Genomic DNA, 18,601 nt, shown 5'->3' with positions numbered 1-18,601 from the left:
GTCCGCGAGTCCGCCTGCTCCCCCGTGCAGGTGGCCCGCCAACCGCCAGCCGTCCGGCGGGTGCTCCCTGAGCTCCCTTCTCAGCCTGCTGTCTCAAGCGTGCTGGTCCGCGGTCTGTCCGCTCCCCCTTGTAGGTGGCTACCGCTTCCTGGCGCCCTGACACGGCGGCTCCCTCCCCCTTCTGTTTAGCTTCCGATATCTGTGCTCGGTTTCACGGCTCCCCGCTTCGTACCTCGATACTCAGCGCTGGAGATGTTCATTTGTAGAGATCCAGATGTATCTTCCTGCGTCTCAGGCTGATTCCGTGGATATTCCTGCTGGTCTGGTACCTATCCAGCTCAACTCAGGGGACCAGCTGAAAAAAGTGTCCCCTACTCCTCCGCCATCTTAACCTCCCCCTCCTAGAAAGAGTTTTCTAAGTTTTCCTTCCATTTCTATTTTTCAGTACAGTTTGAGAATAGGTTTTAAGTCTCCTTTAAATACGTGGTAGAATTCCCCTGGAAATCCATCTACCCCTGGAATTTTGTTTGTTGGGAGATTTTTTTAAAATTTGTTTAGTTTTTATTTAAATGCCAATTAGTTAACACACAGTGTAATATTAGTTTAAGATGTATAATATAGTGAAGAAGTACTATTTCTTTTTGGAATTTCTGGTATGGGTACCCTTGGTGAGAAGCCTTCATTCAATTCTGAAAGGAATAAAAGAAGCTTTGGATTCAGTCAAATTCACTATAATCCCTAGCATGCTTCAACAGGGAAACTACTGCTTTCAGGGGAGAGGGCGGTACATGTGTTCAAAATGGAACATCTCTTGTAGACAATCTCATTACCCTCACTGAGCATATAAGCTTCCTACTTGTCAGGGTTTTTTTGGTCAAATTTATGGTTGAATATTGCACACCCTTTTTAAATATGTCTTGCTCAGATCTTGGGATGGTGTGAAGATCCCCAGATGCTTGGTTGGCTCCAAAATGCCACCTGGAGAACCAAATCTCCAGTGGCTTCTCAGTCCCTTTGAAAAAATGGCGATACACTTTCAAGCACTGTGAGACTGGCAAACAATTAACAACCACAGAAAATTGACTAAACTAAATCTTTTCTCCTGATGCTGCCACTACCATTGCAGATTATTCTATCCATGTTACTGAATATTCTTTTTCTTTGTGAAAAAATATATATTTACTTTAAAAAGAGCTTAGTTACATTTTCCCAGATTTTTGTGTCTTTTTAATAATAATTTTTTATTATATTATGTTAGTCACCATACAGTACATCCCTGGTTTCTGAGGTAAAGTTCGATGATTCATTAGTTGCATATAACACCCAGTGCACCATGCAATAAGTGCCCTCCTTACTAGCCATCACCAGCCTATCCCATCCCCCACCCCCTCCCCTCTGAAGCCCTCAGTTTGTTTCTCAGAGTCCATAGTTGCTCATGCTTCATTCCCCCTTCTGATTACCCCCCCTTTCTTTATCCCTTTCTTCTCCTACTGATCTTCCTACTTCTTATGTTCCATAGATGAGTGAAACTATATGATAATTGTCTTTCTCTGCTTGACAGATTTTTGTTTTTTGTTTGTACAATTGTTTGTTTGGGGAAGGAAAGGTGAACCTGCAACTGTTGGAAATAGAAGCAGATGCATTTTAGTCTCTTGTAGTCTGTTTCCCTATTAGAGAGAGTTAAGTGGGTGCTAGCTTATTTAGCCCACCATACTGTGTGAGCCTTATTGTTTTAAATAAAGGCCAACTTCTCCAGTTTTGTTGGTTACTGATTAAATTTCTTTGCTGGTCTGTTCAAAATTTCTATTTCTTCCTGTCTCTGTTTTGATAGTTTCTATGTTTCTAGGAATTTATCTATTTCTTCCAGATTGTCCAGTGTGTTGACATATAATTTTTCATAATACTCTCTTCTGTTTGTATTTCTGTGGTGTTATTCGTGATCTTGCCCCTTTCATTTTATTTATTTGGGTCTTTCTCTTTTCTTTTTGATAAGTCTGACTAGGATTTTATCAATTTTATTAATTTGTTCAAAGAAGCAGCTCCTAGTTTGATTTGTTCTACTTTTTGTTTGTGTGTTTCTATATAATTTATTTCTGCTGTAATCTTTATTGTTTCCCTTCTTCTGCAGGCTTTAGGCTTTATGCTGCTCCTTCTCTAGCTCCTTTAGGTGTAAGGTTAGGTTGTGTATTTGAGACTTTTCTTGCTTCTTAAGGTAGGCCTGTATTGCTATATACTTCCCTTTTATGACAGGCTTTGCTGCATCACAAATGTTTTGGAATGCTGTTTATATTTTCATTTGCTTCCATGTAATTTTTTTATTTCTTCCTTAATTTCCTGTTTGACCCATTTATTCCTTTATAGGATGTTCTTTAACTCCCATATATTTGTGGTCTTTCCACATTTTTTTCTTGTGGTAAACTTCAAATTTCATAGTGTTGTATTCTATGCATGGTATACTCTCAATCTTTTTGTACTTGTTGAGTCCCGATTTGTTACCCAGAATGTGATCTATTCTGGAGAATGTTTTATGTGCACTCAAAAAGAATGTGTATTCTGCTGCTTTAGGATGAAATGTTCTGTATGTATCTTAAGTCCATGTGGTCCAGTGTATAATTCAAATCCATTGTTTCCTTGTTGATCTTCTGCTTAAATGATTTGTCTATTGCTGTTAGTGGGGTGTTACAGTCCCCTACTATTATTGTATTATTATCAATAATTTTTACTTTTGATGATTAATTGATTCGTATATTTGAGCTCCTTAAGTTGGTGGCATAAATATTTACAGTTGTTAGATCTCCTTGTTGGATAGACCCCTTTATTAAGATATAGTGTCCTTCTTCATCTCTTGTTACACTCTTTGTTTTAAAGTCTAGTTTGTCTGATATACTCTGGCTACTCTTTCTTTTGACATTCATTTTAATGATATATTTTTTTCCATCCTCTCAATTTTAACCTGTAGATGACTTCAGATCTAAAATGAGTCTCTTGTAGGCAGCATATAGATGGGTCTTGTTTATTTTATCCATTGTGATACTCAGTGTCTTTTGATTGGAGCATTTAGTCCATTTACTTTCAGAGTGATTATTGATAGATATGAACTTAGTGCCATTTATTACCTGTAAAGTTCTGAGATTTTCTCTGTTCCATCCTAGTCTTTGTTTCTTTTCATCTTACTTTACCACTCAAGGTGTCCCCTTTAATATTTCTAGCAGACCTGGTTTAGTGTTCACGAACTCCTTTAATTTTTGTGGGGTTTTTTTGGAAACTCTTTATCTCTCCTTTTATTCTGAATGACAGCCATGCTGAATTAAGTATTCTTGGATGCATTTTTTTCCCATTTAGTTCACTGAATATAGTATACCACTCTCTTTTGGCCTGCCAAGTTTCTGTGTTGGGAGATCTACTGCAAAACTTATTTGTCTTCCCTTATAGGTTAAGGACTTTTTCCCCTTGCTGCTTCTAAGATTCTTTCCTTATCTTTGTATTTTGCAAATTTCACTATGATTTGTCTTGGTATTGGCTAGTTTTTATTGATTTTCATGGTAGCTATCTGTGCCCCCTGGATTTCAATGTTTGTTTCCTTCCCCAGAGTAGGGAAGTTTTCAGCTATAATTTCCTGAAATAAACTTTTTGCACCTTTCTCCCTCTCTTCTTTTTCTAGGATTCCTATTTTACTTATGTTATTATGCTTTAGGGATTCACTGAGTTCCCTAAGTCTATGTTTGTGATCCAATATTTTCCATTCCCTCTTCTTTTCAGCTTCATTATTTTCCATAATTTTGTCTTCTGTATCACTGATCTGTTCCTCTGCTTCTTCCATCCTTGTTGTCATTATATGCAGTTGCTTTTACATCTTGCTTATAGCAGTTTTTATTTTGGCCTGACTAGTTTTAGTTCTTTTATCTCTGCAGTAAGGGACTTGCTGGTTTCTTTTGTGCTTTTCTCAAGCCCAGGTAGTATCTTCATGATTGTTGTTTTAAATTCTTGTCCAGGCATATGACCTATAACTGTTTAGATTAGATCCCTGGCCATGACCTCTTCTTGTTCATTCTTTTGGGATGAATCCCTCCAACTTGGCATTTTACCTAGATTTCTGTCTTCCATGTGTTAGGAAAGCCTATTATGTTTCCTGCTCCTGAGAGTAATGGCTATATTAAGAAGAAGTCATACACTGTGCAGGGCCTGGCACTTCAGAAAGTTTTTTTGGTGTATGCCGTGTGCACTCTGCTGTTGGTTTTCTGCTCTTTCCCTCAGATCTGGCCTCTGCAGAGTTTCTCCTTACCTGCAGTAGAGTGTTTGGACCTTGTCCAGTGTGTGGCAAGTTTTAACTAGGTGTGTTTTGGTTGGCTTGTTAGAAAAGGCTGGATTCTATTTCCTCTAGAGCTGAAGCTTTGCAACACTCTATGATCAGTAGATTTGGTGCATGTGTGGGTTTGTGCTGGTCTTCATGGGATGGGGCCTGCTGCTCTGGTTCTTAGGCTGTTTCGCCCTAGTAAAGATGCACCTGCAGGGCACAGTGGGGCCCAGCTTGATGTAACTGGCTCCAGCCTCCACTGGGGGTGCTGTGTTGCTCAGTGAAGTCTGTCTGTGTTGATGAACAGGGGCAAATCTTGTCAGCTGGCTGTCTTGTCCCTGGAGAGGCAAGTTCATGCCTGACACTGTTCAGGAAGCCCTCACAGAAGAGTGAACTTTCTCCCCTCTTGTGCCCCAGACCTCTGTCAGAACCCTTCCTTTACCCTGTGTGTGAGCCATTTCTGCTCCTGTGTTTTATCTCAAGCATGCCAGCTGGGATTGGAAAATCCAAATTTAAGGGACCCAGAGTAGGGTGGACTTGTGCTAATCTTTTAGGGGAAGGTCTTGCCTTGCTGTGGCTGGTGTCAGTTTGTCCTGGAAAAGCAGTCTCACAACTGAACAGGGACTCACAGTTTATGGTAAAGTGCAGCCAAATGCTGAATTCCAGGTTATCTGCCTTCCACAGATGCTTCTGCTGTTATGCTAATTAACAAGGCAGCTCAATGGCACCTGCTATCGATTTTGTCCTCTGAGAGGCAGTGCTACCTCTCCCAAATACACTCCAAGAGGGGGAACTGTCTCTCCTGGTGTGATGCAGGGGATCCTCAGCCCACACTGTCCACTCCCAGGCCTTCTTCCCCACCAATAATCCTGCCAGGCACAACCCTGGCAGTGGTGTGGGCTTCTAAAACATCAGACTTTGAGCTCAGCTGCTTGTAATTACTTGTGATAATCAGCCCCTCTTGTTTTCCCAGTCAATGGTTTTGGTGAAGTGTTTTTCTTGTGCAATCCCTTGTGTGCCACTTTCTCGCTTTCTATCCTTCTCCCTGTCTCTCCCTTTCTCTCTCTCTCTCTGTCATCTCCCCTTTGTCCATGATCAGGGGTTCCTCCCCTCTGTAGCACCCATAGTTCTTTTCTCCCCCAAATCAACTATCTGCAGCTCCTACCTTCCATGATATGGCCATCTTTCTCCCTCTAGATGTGCAGTTTGTACTCTCAGCCCTCATATCAATTTTTGGGCATTCAGAATGATTTGATAATTATCTACCTTGTTTGAGTGACTAGGCAAGCATAGGGTCCCTCTACTGCACTGCCATCTTAACTGCTCCCCTGATATACAATGTTATATTAGTTTCAGGTATACAACATATTGATTTGACAATTCTTGACATTTCTCAGGGCTCATGACAATAATTGCTGTCCCAATACATCACCATATAATGTTATTACCATATGATTGACTGTGTTCTCTATGATGTACATTTATACTCTGCAACTTATTTATTTTATAACTGGAATTTTGTAGTTCTTATTCCTCATCATCTATTTTGCCCATTCCCTCATGGGCCTCCCCTCTGGCAACCATCATTTTGTTCACTGTATTAAAGAGTCTATTTATTGCCTTTGTTCGCTTGGGTTTTTTTTGTTTGTTTGTTTCTTAAATTCCACATATAAATGAAATCATATGTTACTTGTCTTTCCCTGTGGGATTTATTTCACTTATAATAATACCCTCTAGGTCCATCCATGTTGTCTTAACTGGCAAGATATCATTCTTTACATATATATATATACATATATATATATATACATATATATGTGTATATATATACACACACATAGGTACGTATACATACACACATGTACAATACACACTACTTTATCCATTCATATGTTGGCATTGAGGAATGAGATAGGCTGGTGATGGGTAGTAAAGAGGGGATGTATTGGATGGTGCACTGGGTGTTATACGCAACTAATGAATCATTGAACTTTACATCAAAAACCAGGGATGTACTGTATGGTGACTAACATAATATAATAAAATATATTATTACAACAAAAAAAGAAAAAAAATGCTGCAATACACAAAGGAATGTGTATATCTTTTCAAATTAGTGTTTTCATTTTGTTTGTGTATATATCCTGTAGTAGAATTACTCAATCATATAGTATTTCTATTTTTTTAAAGACTTTATTTATTTGAGAGAGAAAGAGGTTTAGAGAGAACAAGTGGGGGGAGGGGCAGAGGGAGAGGGACAAGCAGACTCCTTGCTGGGCTAGAAGCCAGATGTGGGGCTCAATCCCAGGACCCAGGGATCGTGACCTGAGCCAAAGGCAGATGCTTAACTGACTGAGCCACACAGGCACCCCAGTATTTCTATTTTTTCTGAAGTTTTTGAGGAACCTCCATATTATTTTCCATAGTGGTTGCACCAATTTATATTCTCACCAACAGATCACCAGGGTTCCCCTTTTCCCCCTACCCCCACTAACATGTGTTATTGCTTGACTTTTTGACAGTAACCATTCTCACTGGTGTGTGGTGATATCTCACTGTGGTTTTTGATTTTTATTTCCCTGTTGCTTACTGATGTTGATTATCTTTTCTTTTTTTAAGTTTGTTTTTTAATTTTAATTCAAGTGTAGTAAAAATACAATGTTAGATTAGTTTCAGGTGTGCAATGTAGTGGTTCAGTGATTCTATACATTACTCAGTGCTCATGATAAGTATACTCTTAATCCCCATCACTTCACTCATCTGCACAACCACCTCACTTCTGGTAACCATTAGTTTGTTCTCAATATTTAAGAGTCTGTTTCTTGGTTTCTCTCTCTCTGTCTCTTTTTCCCCTTTGTTCATTTTTTTTTGTTTCTTAAATTCTACATATGACTGATCATATGTTATTTGTCTTTCCCTGACTGATGTATTCACTTAGCACCATACTCTTCACCTCCACCCATGCTGTGACAAATGACAAGATTTCACTCTTTTTTATGGCTGAATAACATTCCATTCTATATGTATATACCAGATTTTCTTATTTTTAAAGGCTTTAATTATTTATTTGAGAGAGAGAAAGACAGCCAGCAAGAGAGGGAACACAAGCAGGGGGAGTGGGACTGGAAGAAGCAGGCTCCCAGCAGAGCAGGGAGCCCAATGCGGGGCTCAATCCCAGGACCCTGGGATCACACCCTGAGCCAAAGGCAGATGCTTAAACACTGAGCCACCCAAGTGCCCCTATACTACATTTTCTTGATCCATTCATCTATAAATGAACACCAGGCTGCTTCCATAGTTTGGTTATTGTAAATAGTGCTGCAATAAATATAGGAGTATATATATCCTTTCTAATTATTATTTTTTTATTCCTTGGGTAAATACCCAGTAGTGTAATTATGGGATTGTAGGGCAGTTCTATTTTTAATTTTATGAGGTACAACTATACTGTTTTCCACAGTGATTGATCAGTTTGCTTTCCCACCAGCAGTGTACAAGTGTTGCTTTTTTTTCACATCCTCTCCAACACTTGTTTCTTGTGTTTTTTATTTTAGTCATTCTAACATGTATGAGGCGATATCTCATTGTATTTTTGATTTGCATTTCCCTAAGGATGAGTGATGTTGAGCATCTCTTCATGTGTCTGTTGGACATCTAGATGTCTTCTTTGGAGAAATGTCTATTTTTAATTGTATTATTTGTTTTTTGTGAGTTGTATACCTCTTTTATTTATTTTGGATAAGAACTTTTATTGAATATGTCATTTGATATCTTTGATTTATTAGGTTGACATTTAGGGTTTTTTTTATTGTTTCCTTCACTGTGCAGAAGATTTGTATTTGACATTGTTCCAATACTTTATTTTTGGTTTTGTTTCCCTTGCTTGAGGAGATATATCTAGAAAAATGTTGCTATAGCCAATATCAAAGTAATTACTGCCCATGTTCTCATCTAGAATTTTTATGGTTTCAGGTCAGGCATTCAGGTCTTTAATCCATTTTGAGTTTATTTTTGTGTATGGTGTAAGAAAGTGGTCCGGTTTCATTGTTTTGTATATAGCTATCCAGTTTTCCCAACACAATTTGGTGGAGAGACTGTCTTTTACCCATTGAATTTTTTGTCTCCTTTGTCAAACATTAATTGATCATAAAATTGTGGGCTTGTTTCTGGTATTTCTATCCTGTTCTGTTGATCTATGTGTCTATTTTTGTGCCAGTACCATACTGTATTTTTACAGCTTTATGATATAACTCGAAATATGGAATAGTGATCCCTGCAACTTTGTCTTTCTTTTTCAAGATTGTTTTGGCTAATCAGTGTCTTTTGTGTCTCCATACAAATTTTAGGATTCTTTGTCCTAATTCTATGAAGCATGGTGTTGGTATTTTGATAGGGATTCATTAAATCCGTAGAGTGCATTGCGTAGTATGGACATTTAAAAAAATGTTTAATAATTTTGGAGAGAAAGAGAGAGCATGGTGGGAGGGGCAGAGGGAGAGGGAGAGAGAGAATCTCAAAAGACTCCCCACTGATTGTGGAGCCTGACACAGGGCTTGATCATAAGACCCTGAGATCATGACCTGTGCCAAAAATCAAGAGACTGATGCTTAACCAACTGAGTCACCCAGGTGCCCTGGGTAGTATGGACATTTTAACAATATTTGTTATTCCAGTAAATGAGCATGAAATATCTTTCCATTTGTTTGTGTCATTTTCAATTTCTTTCATCAGTGTTTTATAGTTTACATGGTACAGATCTTTCACCCCCTTGGTTAAGTTTATTCATAGGTATTTTATTTTCTTAGGTGAAGTTGTAAATGGGATTCTACAGAGATTGTTTTCTTAATTTCTCTTTCTGTTGTTTCATTATTAGTGTATAGCAGTGCAATACCTTTCTGTACATTGATTTTGTATCCTGCAAACTTACTGAATACATTTATCAGTTCTAGTAATTTTTGGTGAATTCGTTGGGGTTTTGTATGTATAGTATCATGTCATCTGCAGATAGTGAAAATTTTACTTCTTCCTTACCAGTTTGATTGTCTTATTCTTTTTTTTTTTTTGTCTGATTGCTGAGGCTAGGACTTCAAGTAGTATGTTGATAAAAAGGGGGTGAGACTGGATATCTTTGTCTTCCTCCTGATCCTAGGAGAAAAGCTCTCAGTTTTTTTCCCATTTTGTATGATTTAGCTGTGGATTTTTCATATATGGTCTTTATTACATGGAGGTATATTCCCTCTAAACCTAGCTTTAAATATATATATATAAATTTATATTATATATATATATATATTATATAATGCATGCCTGTTTTATGTTTTCAAATGCTTTTCCTGAATTTATTGAAATTATCATATGGTTTTTTGTCCTTTCTCTTATTGATCTGATGTATCACATTATTTGATTTGTGATTACTGAGGTACCCTTGCATCCTGGGAATAAATCCCACTTAACTGTGATAAATGATTTTTTCAAGGTATTGTTGGATTCAATTTGCCAAAACTTTGTTGAGCCTTTTTGCATCTATGATCAGAGACATTGGTCTGTTCTTCCCTTTTTGTAGAGTCTTTATCTGGTTTTGATATCTGGGTAACACCAGCCTCATAGAATGAATTTGAAAATGTTCCTTCCTCTTCTATTCTTTGGAATAGTTTGAGAATAATAAGTATTAACTGTTCTTTAAATATTTGGTAGAATTCACCTGCAAAAGCTTCTGGTCAAGAACTTTTCTTTGTTGGGAGTTTTTTGATTACTGAATCAATTTCATTGCTGGTAATCAGTCTATTCAAATTTTCTATTTCTTCCTGATTCAATCTTGGGAGATTACATTTCTAGGAATTTACCCATTTCTTCTACATTGTCTGATTTGTTGGTATATAATTTTTCATAATATTATCTTATAATCCTTTGTATTTCTGTGGTATTGGTTGATAGTTCTGTTTCATTTCTGATTTTGTTTAAGTCCACTCACTCTTTGTGGTTTTTTTTATGAGTTTGGCTAAAGGTTGATCAATTTTGTTAATCTTTTCAAATATCTAGTTCCTGGTTTGGTTGATCTGTTCTCTTTTTTTAGCTTGTATTTTATTTATTTCTGATCTAATCTTTATTATTTCCTTCCTTCTATTGGTTTGGGGTTTTGTTTGTTATTTTTTTTCTGGCTCCTTTAGATGTGAGGTTTTGTTGTTTATTTGAGATTTTTCTTGCTTCTTGAAGTAGGCAATAGCTATAAACATCCCTCTTAGAACAGCACTTGCTGCATCCCAGAGATTTTATACCTTTATGTTTCATTTTCATTTGTCTCCATGTTGGTTTTGATTTGCTCTTTGATTTTTGTGGTTGACCCATTCATTTTTTAGTAACATGTTAACTTCCATGTATTTGTACTATTTCAAGATTTTTTCTTGCAGTTGATTTTTAGCTTCAAAGTGTGGTGGTCAGAAAAGTTCCACATGATGATTTTGATCTTTTTGAATTTTTTGAGACTATTTTGTGGCCCAATATGTGATTTATTATGAAGAATATTCCATGTGCGCTTAAATAGCATGTGTATTCTAACATGAAATTATTTGAATATAGCTATTAAATCTATCTAGTGCAATGTGTCATTCAAAGCCACCATTTCCTTTTTGATTTTCAGTATGGATGATCTATCCAGTGACATTATGGGGGTGTTAATGTCTCAAACTATCATTGTACTACTAGTGATATGTTCCTTATTATTGTTATTAACTGCTCAAAGAATGTGGGTGCTCTCATGTTGGGAGCATAAATATTTTCAGTTGTATTATCTTCCTGTTGGATTGTGGCAGCAGTGATTATATAGTGTCCTTCGTTGTCTTTTTTTATTCTTCCAATCCATGAGTATGGAATGTTTTTCCATTGCTTGGTGACTTCCTCAATTTATTCCATAAGTGTTCTCAGAAAAATTAGAGTACTGATCCTTTACCTCTTTGGTTAGGTTTATTCCTAGGTATGTTATGACTTTTGCTGCAATTATAAATGGGATCAATTCCTTAATTTCTCTTTCTTCTGTCTCATTATTAGTGTATAGAAATGCAACTGATTTCTGTGGACTGATTCTGTGTCCTGCAATGTTGCTGAATTCCTGTATGAGTTCTAGCAATTTTGTGATGGGATCTTTGGGTTTTCCACATAAAGTATCATGTTATTTGTGAAAAGTGAGAGTTTGACCTCTTCTTTGCCCATTTGAATGCCTTTTATTTTTTGTGGTGTCTGATTGCTTTCTTAATTCAACTATGTTGAACAGCAGTGGCGAATGTCGGCATCCCTGTTGTGTTCCTGACTTTAGGGGAAAATCTCTCAGTTTTCCCCCATTGAGAATGATATTCACTGTGGGATTTTGTTATATGGCTTTTATGATATTGAGGTATGTTCCTTCTATCCCTACACTGTGGAGAGTTTAAATCAAGAAAGTTTGCTGCGTTTTCTCAAAAGCTTTTTCTGCATCCATTGAGAGGATCATATAGTTCAACTGTCCTTTATGTTATTAACATTGATTTGTGAATATTGAACCACCCTTGCAGGCCGGGAATAAATCCCACTTTGTTGTGGTGAATAATCCTTTTACTGTACTGTTGGATCCTATTGGCTAGTATTGCGGTGAGAATTTTGGCATCCATCTTCATCATGGGTATTGGCCTGTAATTCTCCTTTTTGGTGGCATCCGTATTCATCAGGGATATTGGCCTATAATTCTCCTTTGTTTGGTTTTGGTATCAAAATATTGCTGGCCTCATGGAATGAATTTGGAAGTTTTCCTGCCATTTCTATTTTTTTGAAACAGCTTCAGAAAAATAAGTATTAATTCTTCCTTAAATGTTTGGTAGAATTCCCCTGGGAAGGCATCAAGCCTCGGACTCTTGTTTGTTTGGAGATTTTTTTATTACTGCTTCAATTTCCTTTTTGGTTATGGGTTTGTTCATGTTTTCTATTTCTTCCTGTTTCAGTTTTCATAGTTTATAACTTTCTAGGTATACATCCATTTCTTCCAGATTGCCTAATTTTTTGGTATAGTGTTCATAATATATTCTTAAAACTGTTTTTCTTTGGCATTGGTCATGATTTCTCCTTTTTCATTCATGATTTTATTTATTTGGGTCCTTTCTCTTTTTTAATAATCTGGCTAAATTAATATATTAATTTATTTTATTACTTATGCTTCAGTTTGAGATTATGATCTAGCTTTGTTAATATTGGAGGGGTTTCTTTTTAATAATAATTTTTTATTATGTTATGTTAGTCACCATACAGTACATCCTTAGTTTTTGATGTAGTGTTTCATGATTCATTATTTGCATATAACACCCAGTGCTTCATGCAATATGTTCTTTTGTTTCTATTTCATTGATTTCTGCACTAATCTTTATTATTATCTACTCATGCTGGGTTTAGGCTTTGTTTGTTAGTCTTTTTCCAGCTCCTTTAGGTGTAAGGTTAGCTTGTGTATTTGAGAGTTGTTTCTCAAGAATGGTGTGTTGTGCTATATACTTCCCTTTTATGACTGCCTTTGCTGCATTCCAAAGGTTCTGGACTCTTGTGTTTTCATTTTCATTTGCTTCCATGAATTTATAAAAATTCTTCTTTAATTTTCTAGTCGACCCATTCATTTTTTGTAGGATGCACTTTAACCTTAATGTCTTTGTGTTGCTTTCCAATATTCTCTTGTGATTGAGTTCAAGTTTTAAAGCAATTGTGGTGCGAGAACTTGCAGGGAAAAATCCCAATCTTTTTAACCAGCTGAGACCTGATTTGTGATCCAGTATGTGATGTTTTCTAGAGAGTGTTCTGTGTGCCCTCAATAATAATTTGTATTCTGTTGCTTAAGATGAAATCCTCTGAATTTATCTGTGAAGTCCATCTGGTCCAGATTATTTGAATAGCCCTATAACTATTAGGGAGATTGAATTCATCCTTAAAAATCGCCCCCAAAAATGAAATCTGCAAGTGCCCAAACCTACAGTTAACATCACATTTAATGGTGAAATATAGAATGCTTTCCCCCTGAGATCAAGAACAAAACAAGATGTGCACTTGGACCACCTTTTTTCAGTTTGTACTGGAAGTTCTAGCTAATGCAATGAAACAAGAAAAGGAAATAAAAGTAACATACAATTGCCTGTGTTGACAATCCTAAAGAAACTACAACAATACTCCTATAACCAATAAGTGAATTTAACAAGGTCTCTGGATACAAGATCAACATACAAAAATCAATTGTGTGTTTATACAGTAAAAGTGAACATACTGAAACTGAAATTAAATATATAATACTATTTTCAATCTCTGAAAAAATCAAATACTTACTGTAAAACTAACAAAACTAACTAAGCGTGTATAGGGCTTTTTTGCTGAAAATTACAAAACATCAATGAAAGAAAACAAATAAGTTTTTTTTTAAAGATTTTATTTATTTATTTGACAGAGATAGAGACAGCCAGTGAGAGAGGGAACACAAGCAGAGGGAGTGGGAGAGGAAGAAGCAGGCTCATAGCGAAGGAGCCTGATGTGGGGCTCGATCCCATAACGCCGGGATCACGCCCTGAGCCGAAGGCAGATGCTTAACCGCTTTGCCACCCAGGCGCCCCAGAAATCAAATAAGTTTTAAATAAATGGAAAGACATCTGTGTCCATGGATTGGAAGACTCAACATAGTAAAAATGTAAATTCCTCCAAAATTAATATGCAGATTTAACAATTCTTATAAAAGTCTCAACAATATTTTTGGTTGATGTAGACAAGAAAATTCTAAGATTAATATGGAAAAGAAATACGCTAGTATAGTTAAAATTATGCTAAGAAAAAAAAATAATGTAGTGGAAGAAACCCACCTACCTAATTTCAAGACTTATTATATAGCTACAGTAATCAAGACCATGTGGTATTTACAGGAAGATACATATACAGATCAGTGAAACAGATTAAAGAACCCAGAAATAGCCCTGCACAGGTATGGACAGCAATTCAATGGAGAAAGTCTTTTCAAAAAATGGTTCTGGAACACTTTGCTATCCACAGAAAACAGAAATGAACTTTGATCTAAATCTCACACCTTATACAAAAATGAATTCAAAATGGATCATAGACTTAAATGTAAAAAATTAAAACTATAAAAAAATTAGAAGAAAAGGTAGGGGATAATCTTCAGGACTTGGACCTGGTAAAATATTTTTAGAAATGACACTAAAAGGGGCACCTGGGTAGCACAGTCGTTGGGCATCTGCCTTCAGCTCAGGGCATGATCCCGGCGATCTGGGATCGAGCCCCAGATCAGGCTCTTCCGCTGGGAGCCTGCTTCCTCCTCTCCCACTCCCCCTGCTTGTGTTCCCTCTCTCGCTGGCTGTCTGTCTGTCAAATAACTAAATAAAATCTTAAAAAAAAAAGAAATGACACTAAAAGCACAATCCATAAAAGAAAAAAAAAAGCAATAGCTTGGCCTTCATCAAAATTAAACTTTTTTTTTCTGCAAAAGACCCAGATGAGGAAAATAAAATCTACATACTGGGAGAAAATATTTGCAAAACCACATATCTGACAATGACTCATATCTAGAATATATAAAGAACTCTTAAAACTCAACATTTTTTGAAAAGTCAATTAGGAAATGAGCAAAATGCATGAAGAAACTTTTCACTGAAGAGAGTGTATGGATGGCAAATAAGCACATGAAGAGGTTTTCAACAGCTAGCCTTTGGGAAATCAAATTAATAACTCAATGATCTATCACTGCATGCATGAATGAGAATAGCCAATTTTCTCATTACTGAGAATACCAGATGCTGGCAAGAATGCCATGAAACTGAGTTTTTCATACATTGCTGGTAAAAAATGTAAAATTGTACAATTTTTCTGGAAACAATTTGACAGTTTTTTAAAATAAAACTAAACGTGTAATTACCATACATCCAAGCATTTGCATTCTTGAGCATTTATTCTAGAGAAATGAAAATTTATATCTGCACAAAAACCTGCTTATGACTGTTCATAGAAGCTTTAATTAAGGACCCCAACATGAAAACAACCCAAGTGCCCTTTGATGAATGAATGATTAGACAAACATTGCAAATAAATGGGGAAAAATAGTACATAAATATCATGGAATACAACTTAACAATAAAAAGAAATAGCCTATTGATACATGCAATCTGAAAAATTCTTTAGAAAATTAGGCTGAGTAAAAAAATCAAACTTCAAAAAAAATCACATGCTGTATGATTCCATTTATATAACATTTCTGAAATGACAAAATTATAGAAGTGGAAAACAGATTAATGATTGCCAGGGGTTGGGAGTGGTAGATAAAATAGGGAGAAGAATCATGCAATAAAGGAACATGGAAGTGTACATACATACTGTGCAATATCAATTTCCTGTTTTAATTATTTTGATATAATTATGCAAAACATAAATTGGAGAAAACCGAGTGAAGGAGATCTACCTTTGAAACTTCTGTGCCTCTAAAAATATATAAAATGTTTTAAACAATGGTTCTGAGTCCAATGAAAAGAAATTTTAGAATACTTGAAATACCCAAGTAACCATTAAAGAGTCCAAGTTAATAGAAGTTACATTTTCATCAAGGAGGCAAGATTGGATATGAGATATGAACTGTAGTTATAGCTATATGTCTGGTCCCTTTAGGAAAAAAATCAATTTGTGTTTTGTTTGAAAGATTTGGTGGATTATTTCTACAGAAAACAAAACAAAACCAAAAACAAAAATTATGTATTTTTAACTAAAAAAGACATAATCATTTATTTAAGGGAAACACTTTCTAAAAAATTAACGTTATTTATCATTTGTCAAAAAAATTTAATTTAATTTAATTATTTAATTTAATAAATTTAATTTCCTCTCAAAGTTGTCCTGTTTGAATTATTTTTGCTTCGTAAGCATAAATATCTACTTATAAATTTTTATTAGTCTTTTATCCAACGTTGTATTGGACCTTTTGATATATTATACTATATCAAAGTAATAAAATAAGCGATTTTAAAAAAGAAAAAAGAGCTTAAAAAAGTGTTCTGCGATGGACTGCATGTTGCTTTAAAGTCTGAATATTTAGATAAATGTCATCTTTCTGCTAATAAGGTATTTAAAAATAAAACATAATTATCTTAATTTTTCCTTATTGACTAATAATTAAATTTTATTATTTTAGTGCCTATTCATTTTTAATCATGCTTTATGCAACATCCATTTATTATTTTAATGGCCAGAACTGCTAAAGTTTCTATGTTTACAAAAATTCCTTTTGTATTTCTCTTATAAGACTTGGATTGGGAATCGAAGAAGGAAATATCGTTTAATGGGGATTGAAGTTCCGCCTCCAAGAGGAGGACCTGCTGATTTTTCTGAGCAGCCTGAGTCTGGTTCTTTGTCTGCACTCACATCAGGAGAGGAAGCTGGTCCTGAAGTAGGAGAGGATAATGAAAGAAATGATGAAGTATCCATCTGTTTGTCTGAAGGAAGCTCTCAAGGTATTTCATATGCTGCACTTCCTAATAATAGCTTTTGTAAATTTGATGGATTTTAACTTGCTTATCAGCTAACTGCATAAATCTAAGTCTTCAAAACATTTGTTTAAACATTTGAAAAGAAATTGATTTATTTAGATTATATTTTTATATATATGCACACAATGAAATGATTGCTACAGTCAAACTAATTAACATGTCCATATCCTCACATAGTTACCATTTATGTTTATGGTGAGAGCACAGGAAATCTACTTTCTTAGCAAATTTCTAGTGTGCAACATAGAATTGTTAACTGTAATAATCATGCTGTACTTTAGATCTCTAAACTTATCCATTCTATATAATTGCAAATTTGTATCCTTTGACCAAATTCCCCCATTTTCCTGACCTCCCCACCATGGAAATTATCATTCTATTCTGTCTCTATTTGACTTCATAAGGGTCCACATATAAGTGAGATCATGCAGTATTTTTAGTTCTGTGCCTGGCTTATTTCATCTAACATAATGTCCTCCAGGTTCATATATATATATGTTTTTATATATTTATATATTATATATTCCTATATATAGGAAATATATTTGTATATATTAATATATATAATTATATATATTTCTCAATTTCTTTATCCATTCATCTGTCAACAGATACTTAGGTTGCTTCCATATTTTGGCTACTATAAGTAATGCTGCAAGAAATGTGGGAGCATAGATATCTCTTTGAGGTACTAATTTTATTTCTTTTGTTTATATATCCAGAAAAGGGATTACTGGACCACATGGTAGTTCTATCTTTAACTTTTTGAGGAACCCTCATACTGTTTTCCATAATAGCTGTACCAATTTGCATTCTGACCAATGGTGTAAAAGTGTTCCCTTTCTTCTATATCCTCACCAACACCCATTGTTTTTTCATCTTTTAAAAAAATTTTTAATGCCTCCACCTAAATAGTCTCACTGAGTCATCACAATACTTATCTACCACAATAATGATCTCTCACATTTAGAAATATTGATTAGCGCAACAATGCATAATTATAATCAAGTTCATGATTGTTTTTATTTTATTGAAATTCTTTTTTTTAAAGATTTTATTTATTTATTCAACAGAGATAGAGACAGCCAGCGAGAGAGGGAACACAAGCAGGGGGAGTGGGAGAGGAAGAAGCAGGCTCATAGCAGAAGAGCCTGATGTGGGGCTCGATCCCATAACGCCGGGATCATGCCCTGAGCTGAAGGCAGATGCTTAACCGCTGTGCCACCCAGGCACCCCTATTTTATTGAAATTCTGATCAATTTAGGTTAGAACATTACAAATGTCTTGTAACACCAGGGTAATAGTCAGGCAACCTGGGTGAAAGTCCCAGATCTTCTACTAGATTATTATGTGACTTCAGGCAAGACATTTAATTTATGGGGCTTTAGTTCCACATCTCTAAACTAAGGGAAATAGGCTGGATCATCTTTATAACATTGCTTAGTGTTTCCCTAATGAGAATTGAAATAATAACCTGTACTTTTTCAATGAACACTTTTATTGAGGTTTAATTTACATATCATGAAATTCATCTATTGTCTATGTAAAACTCAATAATTTTTAGTAAGTTTTATAGAGTTGTGGATTATCACCAGTACTAAAATCCAACTTTAAAATATTTTCATCATGGGGCGCCTGGGTGGCACAGCGGTTGCGCGTCTGCCTTCGGCTCAGGGCGTGATCCCGGTGTTGCGGGATCGAGCCCCACATCGGGCTCCTCCACTGTGAGCCTGCTTCTTCCTCTCCCACTCCCCCTGCTTGTGTTCCCTCTCTC

The 18,601-nt window shown here is 35.8% G+C and overlaps 1 protein-coding gene across 3 annotated transcripts in view; it reads left to right on the top strand.

Annotated features, from left to right (window-relative positions):
* HDX (highly divergent homeobox) overlaps positions 1-18,601 on the top strand; it is a 284,176-nt gene that overhangs the window by 177,298 nt on the left and 88,277 nt on the right. For all 3 annotated transcript variants that reach the window (XR_004622468.1, XM_034649783.1, XM_034649784.1), the window contains exon 6: positions 16,584-16,791. Coding sequence is in view for 2 of the 3 variants with exons in the window: in XM_034649783.1 (XP_034505674.1) it covers positions 16,584-16,791 (208 nt within the window). In the remaining variant the exon portion in view is untranslated. The remainder of the gene's footprint in view (positions 1-16,583; positions 16,792-18,601) is intronic.

This window comes from Ailuropoda melanoleuca, chromosome X (assembly GCF_002007445.2).
Source record: "Ailuropoda melanoleuca isolate Jingjing chromosome X, ASM200744v2, whole genome shotgun sequence".
In the NCBI taxonomy this organism is placed as follows: Eukaryota; Metazoa; Chordata; class Mammalia; order Carnivora; family Ursidae; genus Ailuropoda; species Ailuropoda melanoleuca.
Note: the sequence above shows the minus strand (reverse complement) of the source record. Positions and strands in the feature narration are given on the sequence as shown.